The 14,747-nt window shown below is 40.2% G+C and overlaps 1 protein-coding gene across 2 annotated transcripts; it reads left to right on the top strand.

Annotated features, from left to right (window-relative positions):
* The first annotated feature begins 844 nt into the window (after positions 1-844).
* Positions 845-14,490, top strand: LOC139455451 (centromere protein V-like). Of its 2 annotated transcripts, none has more exons than XM_071237002.1 (5): positions 845-922; positions 7,565-7,675; positions 10,279-10,348; positions 11,672-11,786; positions 14,173-14,490. In XM_071237002.1, exons 2-5 carry the CDS (start codon positions 7,575-7,577, stop codon positions 14,292-14,294), a joined length of 408 nt encoding a protein of 135 aa, XP_071093103.1. In that variant the 5' UTR covers positions 845-922; positions 7,565-7,574; the 3' UTR covers positions 14,295-14,490. The 2 variants fall into 2 exon arrangements, with proteins under 2 accessions (XP_071093103.1, XP_071093102.1); XM_071237001.1 differs by having other exon boundaries at positions 848-922; positions 7,555-7,675.
* Positions 14,491-14,747: the final 257 nt, after the last annotated feature.

Here is a 14,747-nt window from a genome sequence, read left to right as displayed (position 1 = left end):
ACTCACTCATGAAACTATATATTATTTTGACGCGTGACCGGTATACAGGCTTGCGGCGTTGAAAGAGCTCACGAGCGGAGTACTTTGAAGCTGGATCCTGTTTCTAAAAGCAATCTCAGTGTTATGATTTATGATACCATGTTTACCGCTTAAAATAAACTTAAAATAAACTGCAGGCCGTATAGGGGCCTCCTGGAATTTAAAACTATCAGCCCGAGAACAAATCTGTCGGCCCCGGGCCTACGGGCCCATGTCTATTTCGAACACAGGCTGCACTACAAGGAAACTTGTCACTGGAATTACAGTAATGGGTAGGCGAAAGGGAAAATATCATGGTTCAGGGGATGTGAGACAAACCACAAAGTCTGCTTGGCATTTTTCTTATCAATCGACCCGTGAAGATCCCGGGTAGAACAGGTCTTCAGTAACCCATGCCTGTCGTAAAAGGCGACTATGCTTGTCGTAAGAAGCGGCTAACGGGATCGGGTGGTCAGGCTCGCTGACTTGGTTGATACATGTCATCGATCCCAATTGCGCGGATCGAAGCTCATGATATCAATTACTGGGTTGTCTGGTCCAGACTTGATTATTTACAGACCGCCGTCATATAGCTGGAATATTGCTGAGTGCGGCGTTAAACAACAAACCAAAACCAAATCTTATCAATCAATCAGTTTATTCGGTAATAAGGCCTCAGGCCTACGTACAGATATATACAATTTAGTTTCACATCAAGTGCTGCATTAAATAATAATTACAGGTAAAACGAAGACAGACCACGCGTGTACTGATTGTATGAGCGTTTCATTCAATATTCAAGGGCAGGTAACTCTAGTTCGTAGTGCCCGCCTACTTGACAAGTGTTGAAGTTATTGAGCCAACGATCGACCCATACGTTCTGCAAACTCAGGAGGACGTGAAGGTTAGCATTAGTGACAGTTGGTATCAGTGATTGCAGAGCAGTATTTCACCTCGCACATGCACGACTGCGTGTAATCAGGAGTTCAGCACTAGGCCTATACGAATATACAACATGAAAGTTATCTCAGGTCTACATATCTATGCAGACAGTATCTCGGTTCAATAAGTTAAAGGGGCACTGATCTAAAGCAATTCCCCGGGACTGGTTGTTGCCTTTGTTATTGTTTTTTCCCCGTGAGTACCCGGATGATACAGTAGAAATCTAGACTAGTTCGCGACCTGTGCTGCGCAATTCGTAAGCGCATTTGTCACTTTTATTGATAGTATAACGGCCTATGGTCGCATTGATCAATAAAATGAAATACGGTTTTTGAAATAATAAGGAAATGTAGGTATCTTTGTGTGTAGCATCGGTACTGGTGACCAAGTTTTGATAAGTCACTAAGTCTTGCTTGGTAATTGTGCGATTTTCGTTTACACTATTTCGACTTTCAACACAAAGTAAATATTTCTCCTGAGTATTGCTTATTTTATCGTGTTTATATTTTTACAGTAAAAATGTGCAAAATTTTCACTTTGAAAATTTATTAAACGCCTAAATATACAGTTATTTTACAAATTGACTGAAAAATATGTCCATCTGTATTATCATAAAACGAGTTCCAAAGATTTTTATGTTTAATATCATCACCAAGAGACTAAATGTTACGATGAAAAGTACATTTCTATATTGTTTGGCTTCTAATCCAACCTACATACTAATCTATTGTATTGTTTTTAGGACCTTTTGATCGTCGTAATCAATTTTAGTCAATCTGTTAAAGAAATGGACAGATTTTTCAGTCAAAATGACTGAAATGTTTACACATTTTTATAAATTGCCTGAGAGAAACACATGAATCTGTTCAATGCTACAGCAAATGAAGGAAAACAAAAGGCAAATATCATAATTATAACCTACCAAATTTACGTGTATAATTTTAGGCAGCTTCCTTGTTCGAGCAATGTATCCGTGAATATCCACACAAAGGAACAATATCCCACACGTCTGCAGCTGTACAAGGAAACTTATTCGATGTCACGTATCTCTGTAACAATCAAATGTTTTAAAAATATATATCGTCTCGGGATATTATAACCCGTGTTCGTTTCTCAACTGATCACTTAGATTGTTTCACAGGTGTTCCACAAAGGTGTCAAGTCTCAAAGGTCGGCTGAGAAAGCCCACGTGACAACTATTTTCATAACGTCCACGGTTCCTAAAAAAATCCATTAGTTAGATAACAATGAGCAATCAATCAACGCATCATCGGTTAACCCTTTGAACAAAGTATGTTGTTTATACATCGGCACTGATATGAGTGTATGCCCTTTGTTTTAGTAAACCTAGACATGTAAACATTCACTTATGACATATTAACTGTGCAAGATAACAGTGATTAATCAATCAACGTATTTTCTGTTATTCCTTTGATGACAAGGAATGATCCGTTGATTCACTAAAAAGTAAATCAACTGATCATTCATCTCTTGCTTGGCTGCTAGGTTATGGGCCGGAAGAGCGAAACCTAGCCATAATCAACTCTAAAATCTCTTCGCTTTCGTGAAGCTACAGTAAACTGGTCACGCTACAATAAACACGGGATATTGCTATACCGGAACTCAAATTACAAGAAAAACACAGAAATGCGTAAAATAAATATACCGTTATTACAGTAGTAATTTATCTATACATGCATATTACATAACACACATTTCACCTCACTTCAAACCTGGATTTAGATTGAATAATTACCCCAGACACAATAAATGCTACCACTAAGTATACCTGTAATAAATTCATTAACTGAGCATCAAGTGAATGACGACAAATACACAAGTGTAGGGTTATACCAGAAAACGTGGATGACAACAAGGGAGTAGCAATCGTATTATCGACGCAATCCGAAATCCGAAAATGCTTTCACTGCATGGATGCTTTTTTATGATTAAACTATAACCATCTGGGTTATTTCCAAATGACGACATCCAATGAACTCCGCCGTTCTTTTTGTCTGTTTGTTTAGGCTGAAGAAATTAATTAACATGGCCCTTTTTTTAAATCTTTATAGATCACGGTTAATCAATCAGTGTTCCAAAATGCGTAAAACAAATATTGCCTCCTAGTTTATTTAGCTGTCCTTGCAGACGGTAGCCCAGTCTCTTGTCACGCTCAGTTGTGTTGCGGATTATCCGGGTACTCACAGGGAAAAAACAATAACAAAGGCAACAACCAGTCCCGGGGAATTGCTTTATATCAGTGCCCCTTTAAATGGTTTGCAAAATACGTGATCACAATAAGCATAACTACTCCAACTTACTAAATGTTATTTGTTATAATATCAGCAATTTGTTGGGGTTTTTATAGTTTAAAAAGTTAATGAACTTCTTTAAACAAATAACCTACAAAACGTAATCGTCCCAAATAAACTGACATATTTTTCTGTGGCTCAGTTCATAGTCATTTTGTCAAAGATTCGATCTACATGCTTGTTTTTTGGGGGGTTTTCCCCGTGGATTTCTGACCACCAGCTTAAGTTTGCCACTTAGCACACCCAACCTAGTTCACATTATTTGTGTACACAGTATCCCAGATTGTACACCATTCATTTTAAACATCTTCCTACTGAGAATGAAGCAAGTTAGTCCCTAACGAACATCAATAAATTAAAAAGAGACACAATTCTTGTCAAGATATATGTTATGATTAATGTAATTTGAGTGATCATGTCAAATAAATCTCTCACATAGGCTGGTACAGGGATGTATATGCATTGCATCACGTTTATGACTTAAAAGGCGACTAACAGGATTGGATGGTCGAGCTCACTGACTTGGTTAATGCGTGTCATCGATCCCAATTGCGTGGATCAATGTTCATGATGTCAATCACTGGATTGTCTGGTCCAGACTTGATTATTTACAGACCGCCGGCAAATTGCTGAGTGCGGCATTAAACAACAAACAAACAAAGAAAACGTTTATGACTCTCCAAAAACAGATTACCTATTTGACATAATAAGCGCCGAGGGCGCTCTCCAGATTAGAAATAGGAGGCTCTTATTAGGATATTATTGTGGTGAAAAACAACGTAAATTTCGTGGTTTGTTCTGACAGCATGAAATGTTTATATACGACAGATATATTTTTCCAGAATTTAATGTCCTATAATTAAGTTTGCATATATAACACACATATTATACACGAATTAATAAGTCTTGTGTACATTGATCAATCGGAAGGACTGCTAATTGGGATTGTTCACTAGCCAATATATTAGCAAATATGTCTGTGGGCGCTTATTAGAGCAGGGCGCTTATTACATCGAATACGGTAGTTCGGTAATCTAAGCTCTTGATTCTTTGCTGACAACCATGCATAAACTTTTGTCAAACAAGACAGGCAATGAATGACAATCATGTCTTGTGATTTCTTTTCCCACTTCAAATAAAAATCAAATAGAACTCTCAATTGCACCTTGAGGAGATATTTTTCTCTCAAAGGATGGCAGGCAGTTTTGGTCAATGTGAGATCATGGTACTGGTCTATGTCTGTTGTCCATCTGTCCGTTAGCACAGAAACTTTATGTCACATCTTCTCCAAATCTACTGAACTTTTAAATATCATTTCCACATTGTATGTTCTACATCTCCCTAGCTACAACAAAGTTACCTGTTCACAATGAAAAATTCAAAATGGCCACCACAACTAATAGCTATGGTGAAAACAAACCAGCCTTTATCCCACCCCCTCAAGAAACAAAAGGATACATCTTTTTTCTGATTTCCTGAGTATGTTCATAAGACCCACCTTTACAATGAAGTTAAGGTTAAGATTTTGAAAATTTTGAAAATGTTGCCATGACACTTGTAAGATATTGGGTGTTTTTGAATGTTTGAATATCCTACTTGTCTGAGTTAACAAGAGAAGAACATTAAACCCTCTTACTCCTTATTGTCCTGTTATGAGTGAAATACAAGTCAGATCTACAAAGACAGAACCTTAGTTATGACTGTAAGTTTATTTGGGAAAAGAAAATCCAAACAGGGATGTCGTCACATGGCAGGGGTACTGCTGTGCAAACCAGGCAGCAAAAACTTACATTTTTTATGTAAATTGTGTCCGGCAGGCCAGGATATGCTTCCCCTTTGTCAAAACACCTGGGCCCACTTGCACAAAGATGATTGTAACTCCCATACTTTAACATAGGCTTACAATAGTCTTAGCGCTAAGATCGCATTGTGCATGTGGGCCCTGGTGTCATCACTCATTTTCAGTGATCCGTTCATATAATTTTTACTGCTATTTTGACTTTTGCATCCAGTGGAATCTGTTTCAGCCGATAATCAAGACTGGTTATTCTCTGGCATTGACCCTTTATGTAGGACCCATTTGCTGCAGATTTTAGGCTAAATATGGACCTCTGGTCAGGCCAAATGAATCCATGGTCACACTGTTCTCGCTCCAACCCACGTTGGTTGAATATTCAGCTTGTTTTGAGATCACTTGACTGGCTTGGTCCGGCCTGTGTGTCAAGCTTGTCTAACAAGCTGAATGTGTTTGTCATGCTTATGTTACAGTGTGTGTTACAGTGTTTTACAGTGTGTACTAAAGTGGGTGTGTTACAGTGTTTTACAGTGTGTACTAAAGTGGGTGTGTTAAAGTGTATACTACAATGTGTGTTACAGTGTATGTTACAGTGTGTTACTGTTTATGCTACAGTGTGTACTACAGTGTATGTTACAGTGTGTGTCACAGTGTATGTTACTGTGTATGCTACAGTGTTTTACAGTGTGTACCATAGTGTATGTTACGGTGTGTGTTACAGTGTGTGTTACAGCGTAGGTTACAGTGTGTCAGTGTATGTTACAGTGTGTTACTGTGTATGTTACAGTATGCTGCAGTGGATGTTACAGTATATGTTACAGTGTGTACTACAGTGTGTACTACAGTGTATGTTACAGTGTTTCACAGTATATGTTACAGTGTGTACTACAGTGTATGTTACAGTGTGTACTACAGTGTATGTTACAGTATGTACTACAGTATATGTTACAGTGTGTGTTACAGTGTATGTTACAGTGTGTACTACGGTGTATGTTACAGTGTGTACTACAGTGTATGTTACAGTGTTTCACAGTATATGTTACAGTGTGTACTACGGTGTATGTTACAGTGTGTACTACAGTGTATGTTACAGTATGTACTACAGTGTATGTTACACTGTGTACTACAGTATATGTTACAGTGTGTGTTACAGTGTATGTTACAGTGTGTACTACAGTGTATGTTACAGGGTGTGTTACCGTGTATGTTACAGTATGTACTACAGTGTATGTTACAGTGTGTACTACAGTATATGTTACAGTGTGTACTACAGTGTATGTTACAGTGAGTACTACAGTGTATGTTACAGTGTGTACTACAGTGTATGTTACAGTGTGTACTACAGTGTATGTTACAGTGAGTACTACAGTGTATGTTACAGTGTGTACTACAGTGTATGTTACAGTGTGTACTACAGTGTAGGTTACAGTGTGTACTACGGTGTAGGTTACAGTGTGTACTACAGTGTATGTTACAGTGTGTACTACGGTGTAGGTTACAGTGTGTACTACAGTGTATGTTACAGTGTGTACTACGGTGTAGGTTACAGTGTGTACTACAGTGTATGTTACAGTGTGTACTACGGTGTAGGTTACAGTGTGTACTACAGTGTAGGTTACAGTGTGTACTACGGTGTATGTTAAAGTGTGTACTACAGTGTATGTTACAGTGTGTACTACAGTGTAGGTTACAGTGTGTACTACAGTGTATGTTACAGTGTGTACTACAGTGTATGTTACAGAGTGTACTACAGTGTAGGTTACAGTGTGTACTACAGTGTATGTTACAGTGTGTACTACGGTGTATGTTAAAGTGTGTACTACAGTGTATGTTACAGTGTGTACTACAGTGTATGTTACAGTGTGTACTACAGTGTATGTTACAGTGTGTACTACAGTGTATGGTACAGTGTGTACTACAGTGTATGTTACAGAGTGTACTACAGTGTAGGTTACAGTGTGTACTACAGTGTATGTTACAGTGTGTACTACGGTGTATGTTAAAGTGTGTACTACAGTGTATGTTACAGTGTGTACTACAGTGTATGTTACAGTGTGTACTACAGTGTATGGTACAGTGTGTACTACAGTGTATGTTACAGAGTGTACTACAGTGTAGGTTACAGTGTGTACTACGGTGTAGGTTACAGTGTGTACTACAGTGTAGGTTACAGTGTGTACTACAGTGTATGTTACAGTGTGTACTACAGTGTATGTTACAGAGTGTACTACAGTGTATGTTACAGTGTGTACTACAGTGTATGTTACAGTTGTTTACAGTGTCTGTTATAGTGTGTACTACGGTGTAGGTTACAGTGTGTACTACAGTGTATGTTAAAGTGTGTACTACAGTGTATGTTACAGTCTGTTACAGTGTCTGTTATAGTGTGTGTTACAGTGTGTACTACGGTGTATGTTACAGTGTGTACTACAGTGTATGTTACACTGTTACAGTGTGTTACAGTGTGTGTTACAGTGTATGTTACAGTGTGTTACAGGTGTGGCAGTATGAGTGGAGATACATTTGTCCTGCACAAGGGAGGCTGTCACTGCGGCGCCGTCCGGTTCCAGGTCTATGCTCCAAGTGTTCTCCATGTATTTGACTGCAAGTAAGCCACTTGAGTATGATTCTGGGATTGATGTAGCTGCAGATACAGATCTGATGCAGCCAGGAAAAGGTGGGGATGGGGCTTCTGTTCATGCATGTAATGGAAACTTTTCTTGTTCACCTTTCTATGTGTTTTAATGAAAATTGAGTGAGTGAGTATGGTTTTACACCGCTTTTAGCAATTTTCCAGCTTTATCAAGATGGAGGACACCAGAAGCGGTCTCGACACATTGTACCCATTTGGAGAATCGAACCCGGGCCTTGGGCATGACAAGCGAACACTTTAACCACAAGGCTTCCCCACCGCCCCCTCTTGATTGAAGTGACACATAGGTATCCATTCAGAAACTAACAATAACTGTAAGGGATGGACCCTTAGTATTTAATCGTAATGGTCTCCGTGAAGAGCTGGGTTAGAATTGGTCTTCATAAACCCATGGTTGTCGAAAGAGGCAGCTAGCACCACATGATCAGAATTTCAGGCTTGCTGACTTGGTTGATGCATGTCATCGTATCCCATTTGTGCAGATCAATGCTCATGATATCAATCACTAGAGTGTCTTATCCATACTGGGGCAGTCAGGTAGCCTAGTGGTTAAAGTGTTCGCTCGTCACACCAAAGACCCAGGTTCAATTCCCAACATGGGTACAATGTGTGAAGCCCATTTCTGGTGTCCCCCGCCATGATATTGCAGAAATATTGCTAAAAGCGTCGAAAAACCATACTCACTCACTCTTATCCATACTCAATTATCTACAGGGTATCATATAGGTGGAGTATTGCTGAGTGCGGCAATAAACAACAAAGAAAAATAAATATAAACCTAATTCTCCTATTGGTCCTGAAACATGAGCCACCTTTGTAGAGCTAAACCATTATGATTTTGAAAAACAGAAATTGGCAAGTTCTTACAACCAATTTCTGAAGTCCTTGGACTGAATGACCTCGAAGACGTCCCTGTTCCTCCATGTCATATTTCTGGAAGTGCCAGATAAAAGTGGTTAGCACCATGAATCCATGGATCCAAGTACCTGTAGTTCACAGCTAATTTCAGACTTTTTGCTTTGGCATCATATGGGGGCAGTGGGGTAGTCTATTGATGCTAAAGACCCGCGTTTGATTCGCCAGTTGGGCACAATGCGAGAAGTCCATTTCTTGTGTTTCCCACTGTGATATTGCAGGAATATGCTTATAGAGGCATAAGACAGTAGTCACTCACTCACTCACTCACTCACCCACCCACTCACTCACTCACTCACTCACTCACTCACTCACTCACTCACCCACCCACCCACTCACTCACTCACTCACTCACTCACCCACTCACTCACCCACCCACCCACTCACTCACTCACTCACTCACTCACTCAGGAATTGGATTTACTGTAAATAATTTCTCCTGTATAGTGGAAGCCAACTGTAGTCATTAAGTCGTTGTTCGTGAACTTCAGTATGGTATCCATTAGCGGCCAGGCCTTACTTACATCACTCTTTCTTTCATAGGGGGCACGGGTGGCCCAGTCGTCTAAGGCGCCGCGATTCGCTGTGCAAAGTTGCGTCCCTTGGGCATGCCAGAAACCTATGATTGTGGGTTTGAATTTCTAGGTTTGTCACCACCATATCCGTGCTCGTGGGTTTCACCGAAGTGGTAAACATCTGAGACCTGCACTTCGGGCTTTCCTCCCACATTAAACTGCCACGCCATGATATAACTGGAATACTGTTAAAAGTGGTGTTAAACCACACTCACTCACTCACACTCTTTCTTTCATATCACTGTAGTTAATCGGTCATGCCATGACAAACAATCAAGTGGTGCTTAACTATTTTTTGGTAGTATATTTGCACTGCTGGTTCAATTGATCAAACAGTCTGTGTGGGTACACTTTTGGTTTTGCTCAAGGAGGAGGAGAGATGCAATCAGGTCACCCAGGGAACATTTTGTACTTTCTGTGTAAAACCTGTGGCAAAATAATAGTTTTCATTTATTTTGATCAACACCTTGGGACATCTGAGGACATTGATGAAATATTTCATTGTTAACTAGGAGATAAACATACTGTTATTTCTATGTAGAAGGCGGTCACTTGTATATTTTACCGCACTAAACTGAATTTGGAACCAAACACGCCAAATTCCCAGCTCTCTATTGTCTCCAAAATGTAAATACATTCTCTTTGTAGATTTCTATCATGTTCTCTGCACAAAATGTATTGCCACACATCCTTTTGAATATTGTAGTAACCGCAACTTTGCATCATTTTGTAACCTATAATTGTAGATATAATTATTTAAATATGACTACGGACAATGACTGAAAAGAGCTTCCGTGTTGATGCGGCAATCAAATCGTCTTGTTTCAATCAGAGGGGGTTTATTTTGAATTGATAGCCTCTGATTGACCAATCAGAATCGTGTAATTTACAAATTCATGGTAGAATCAAGGATTGACTGTGGCTTTTTGTACTATTCTATGAACATTAGCTTCCGTGTCGATGCAGCTGTCAAATCGGCTGTTTCAATCAGAGGGGGGTTTATTGTCATTTGACAACCTCTGATTGAGTAATTTCCAAATTCACAGTAGAATTCTCATTTCCTTCCAGCTGCAGTATTTGTATGAAGAAAGGCAACATGCATTTCATTGTGCCCAAGTCCAGGTTCGAGCTCATCAAGGTAAGATCCGGGAAAATGGGAAAATGATTGGTTCTCTTTCCCAAAACTGTTCAGATGAATTCGGGGGCACAGGTGGCCAAGTTGTCTAAGGCACCGCGATTCGCTGTGCAGAGTTGCATCCCTAGGGCACGTCAGAACCAATGATTGTGGGTTCGAATCCCGGTTCACCCTGATTATGTTTCAAGGTTTGTCAGCACCATACCCGTGCCCGGGTTTCGCCAAAATGATAAAGGCCTGTATCACTTCAGGCTTTCATGAAGATCAGAGCTTGAGATAAGCTCTTTTATTTGAATCAAGTTGGGGACAAGTGATGTTTATGTTTTTGATCAAGGTGTTCATGTGATTTGATGCACCTTACGAAGTAAGACCCGTTTTATTACAATATAGATCATGATTATAGATCATATCATCTTTACTGGGCGTATCTATTTTGTTTGAAGCAAATGCAAGTGATTTGAGAGGTGAAATGTGATTGGTCAGTAGGCAGGACATAGCAGGGACATAACTCGTAATAGCCACTGGCGGCGCTACCATCAAGCCCAGAAATTCTTGTCTAGTTCGGCAAGGGTTAGTCTGTCTTACAGACCCTGATACAAACATATATATATCAAATACAGCCCATGCAAGTCTATAATGTTTGGCAAGTCTAGATTACTGCAGTATCAGGGACATGAAGAGAGTCACTGGCTCCCTTTTATTATATTTTTATTAAGATAAATTAACAACTGTTTTTTTCTGTACGATATGTTCATTTCAGAGACTAGATGTTAGTCTAGGCAAGGGTGGAAACTGGACTTAAACTCTACCTTATCTTGGGAAGATGGAAATAATAAGATGAAATTTCATAACAAAGCTGACACTGAGATCATATAACAGAAATCCACCATTTACTCTTTCTAACTCGGGGGCACGGGTGGCCGTGTTGTCTAAGGCGCTGAGATTCGCTGTGCAGAGTTGCGTCCCTTGGGTAAGCCAGAAACCTATGATTGTGGGTTCGAATCCCGGTTCGCCCGATTATGTTTCTAGGTTTGTCAGCACCATACCCGTACTCGTGGGTTTCACCGAAGTGGTAAACATCTGAGACCTACATCACTTCAGGCTTTCATTAACATTAAGCTGACACGCCGTGATATAACTGGAATACTGTTAAAATCGGCATTAAACCCAACTCACTCACTCACTCACTCACTCACTCACTCACTCTTTCCAACTCAATGAAACAAAGTAGGCAAAAGATGAACTCAAGACTTTCTTTAGTTTGTTTTCACCAAGCAAAGATCATCCAGTTCCGCCAGTCACACAGATTTTATCTTTCATTTTCAGGGGGAAGACAACATAGAAGTGTATACATTCAACACCCACAAGGCCAAGCACACCTTCTGTAAGACCTGTGGTGTCCAGAGTTTCTACTCTCCCAGATCAAACCCAGATGGCTATGGTGAGCTAACAGACGTTGTGTTGTGATGGCTGTCTGACACGTCTGCGGGGCACGGGTGGCCGAGTCGTCTAAGGTGCCGTGATTCACTGTGCAGAGTTGCGTCCCTTGGGCACACCAGAAACCTATGATTGTGGGTTCGAATCCCGGGTCGCCCCGATTATGTTTCTAGGTTTATCAGCACCATACCCGTGCTCGTGGGTTTCACCGCAGTGGTAAACATCTGAGACCTGCATCCCTTCGGGCTTTCCTCCCACATTAAGGTTACACACAACCATATGTTTTCCCATAGACTTCTATAGTAACGTTATATATTTTTTTTAAATAACTAAGCATTCAACAGCTATTACCTGTACGTGTGTGCACAGTTTGGCCTTAGAGCAGCAATAAAAAAAAAAATGACTAGCTTAGCCAGCTCCTTTTCCGAGTACCGGAAGCTAAACACACCATCCCCAGTTTCGCACCAAATGTCACTTACTTGAAAATAGCTGTGGTCACATTCAGCATAAGTCATCATGTTGAAAAAGACAGTACTATATATAGAAAAACATGGTCAGTTTTAATAACTGGATGGATGTACATTTGAAAGACATAAAAATCTTACAGAATATCCTCCAATCACAGCCTGCAGATATCTCTGGATCTGCACTGAAGGCTCCCTACGAAAACTGCACTGTCCCAACTGGTTTTGATTTGGTGTAGTAGAACCTTAAGCTGACACGCCGTGATATGACTGGAGTATTGTTGAAAGCGGTGCTAAAAACAACTCACTCACTCCTTCAGCTGAGACCTTGACATGCAGCTGGTATTCCTGAAAAGGTCATTGCACATTTAGGAGGGGGGGTTGGGGTTCCATGTTATCATTTGTTCCTGCAAACTAAAATTGTCGTAAAATGTCACGAAAATGGATCAGGTTGTCTCGCTCGATGATTGGTTGATTCCATGTCTCAATTACATGGATGTTGCTAAGCTGACATTATCAATCACTGGTTTGTCTGGTCCAGCCTCAGTCATTTTCAGGCCACCTTCAGGCCACCTTTATATGGCTGGAATCTTGCCAAGTGCTGCATTAAACAACCAAGAAACAGACATCTTCACTAAAATGTGATGCTTCTGGTTTGTAATGCAGCTTTTGCGTTCACATTTAATGTGTACTTAACAAGTTGGTTATGTTATCCTGCATAAAATGTTTTTATTATTGGCGTCAAAAGGGTTAGTGGCGCTATGCACATTTTAAGACCATCGTAACTCTTAAGATAAGATAAGAGAGATTGTTTTACGTCGCACTCAGCAATATTCCAGCTTTATGATGGCGGTCTGTAAATAATCGAGTCTTGACCAGACAATCCAGTGATTGACATCATGAGCATCGATCCATGCAATTGGGATACGATGACATGCATCAACCAAGTCAGCGAGCCTGACCACCCGATCCCGTTAGTCGCCTCTTACTTGAGCACAATAAGCATTTTCCAACCGTGTGTGTCGCAACAGCACAGCCCCAATAATCTTAACACGAAAATCTTTAGCAGTCAACAGAAGCTATTTGTTGAAGGACAGCAAAGAGTGAGTGAGTTGGGTTTTACGCCGCTTTTAACAGTATTACATTTCTATCACGGCGTGTCAGCTTAATGTGGGAGGAAAGCCTAAAGTGATGCAGGTCTTAGACGTTTACCACTTCGGTGAAACCCACGAGCACGGGTAAGGTGCTGACAAACCTAGAAACATAATCTGGGCGAACCGGGATTCGAACCCACAATCATAGGTTTCTGGCGTGTCCAAGGGACACAACGCTGCACAGCCTCAGACAGCAAAGAGAGTTATCTGAACCACTCTCGGTACCTAACAACAAGGGAGGGAGAGACACAGTATGCTGCAGATTGTGTCGAAGTTACAAACACTCAATGCTGATCACTGCCACCATGGTAAAAAGATGGTATTTGTTGTTACCCTGCCTTGGGATGAAAGATAACAAATATTAGATAGAGGTCAGTGTCTAACAGGCTGAGATATGGTTTCTCCTCTTGCTTGTGGGTGTGGATGTTATTTTTACCCCCCTTGATGTTTTATTCTGCATGGCTAAAAGGTGGTACTTGTTGTTACCCTGCCTGGGGATGAAAGATAACAAATATTAATTTAGAGGTCAGTGTCCAACAGGCTGAGATATGGTTTCTCCTCTTGCTTGTGGGTGTGGATGTTATTTTTACCCCCCTTGATGTTTTATTCTGCATGGTTAAAAGGTGGTACTTGTTGTTACCCTGCCTGGGGATGAAAGATAACAAATATTAATTTAGAGGTCAGTGTCCAACAGGCTGAGATATGGTTTCTCCTCTTGCTTGTGGGTGTGGATGTTATTTTTACCCCCCATGATGTTTTATTTTGCCACCAGGTGTCGCTCCCCACTGCCTTGACCCTGGAACTGTGGAGAAGATTGAGGTAGAGACAGTCGATGGCCAGAACTGGGAGAAATTCATGAAGACTTCCGACATCTCCAAGTATTCCAAGACATAGGTAGCAGCGGGAATTTCATCCTTGGTTTAATATCATATAAAATGGAGAATGACTGTTAAGGGGAAATTGATCCAGTTACATTTTTCTAATCTTTCATTGATTTTCTAATCGTCTATGCATTTGTAGCAGCTATGTCACAGGTGATTATTATGTCTTTCTTATATTAGGTATACTCTGGTTTTCAATATTCACTAATATTTATTAGATCCTTTTATTTATTTTAATTAGATCTTCTCTAAATTTCCATTTTATATTAGATCCTTTTATTTCTTTTAATTAGATATTTTCTGAATTTCTATTATTAAAATCTTCTCTGAATTTCCATTTGTTAGATCCTTTTTGTTAATTTAATTAGATATTTGCTGAATTTCCATGATTGCGACTAATGGGATCGAAGCTGGAAGGGTTGGTCGGGTGGCCTAGTGGTTAAAGCCTTCGCTCATCACGCCGAAG

This window comes from Haliotis cracherodii, unplaced genomic scaffold (assembly GCF_022045235.1).
Source record: "Haliotis cracherodii isolate W230 unplaced genomic scaffold, xgHalCrac1.p SCAF_11, whole genome shotgun sequence".
NCBI lineage: Eukaryota > Metazoa > Mollusca > Gastropoda > Lepetellida > Haliotidae > Haliotis > Haliotis cracherodii.
This window is presented reverse-complemented; position numbering and strand designations above follow the sequence as displayed.

Coding starts and splice junctions, on each gene's coding strand:
- LOC139455451 (XM_071237002.1), top strand. CDS start 7,575: ATGAGTGGAGATACATTTGTCCTGCACAAGGGAGGCTGTCACTGCGGC. Junction 7,676..10,278: donor CTCCATGTATTTGACTGCAA/GTAAGCCACTTG, acceptor ATTTCCTTCCAG/CTGCAGTATTTGTATGAAGA. Junction 10,349..11,671: donor CCAGGTTCGAGCTCATCAAG/GTAAGATCCGGG, acceptor TTTCATTTTCAG/GGGGAAGACAACATAGAAGT.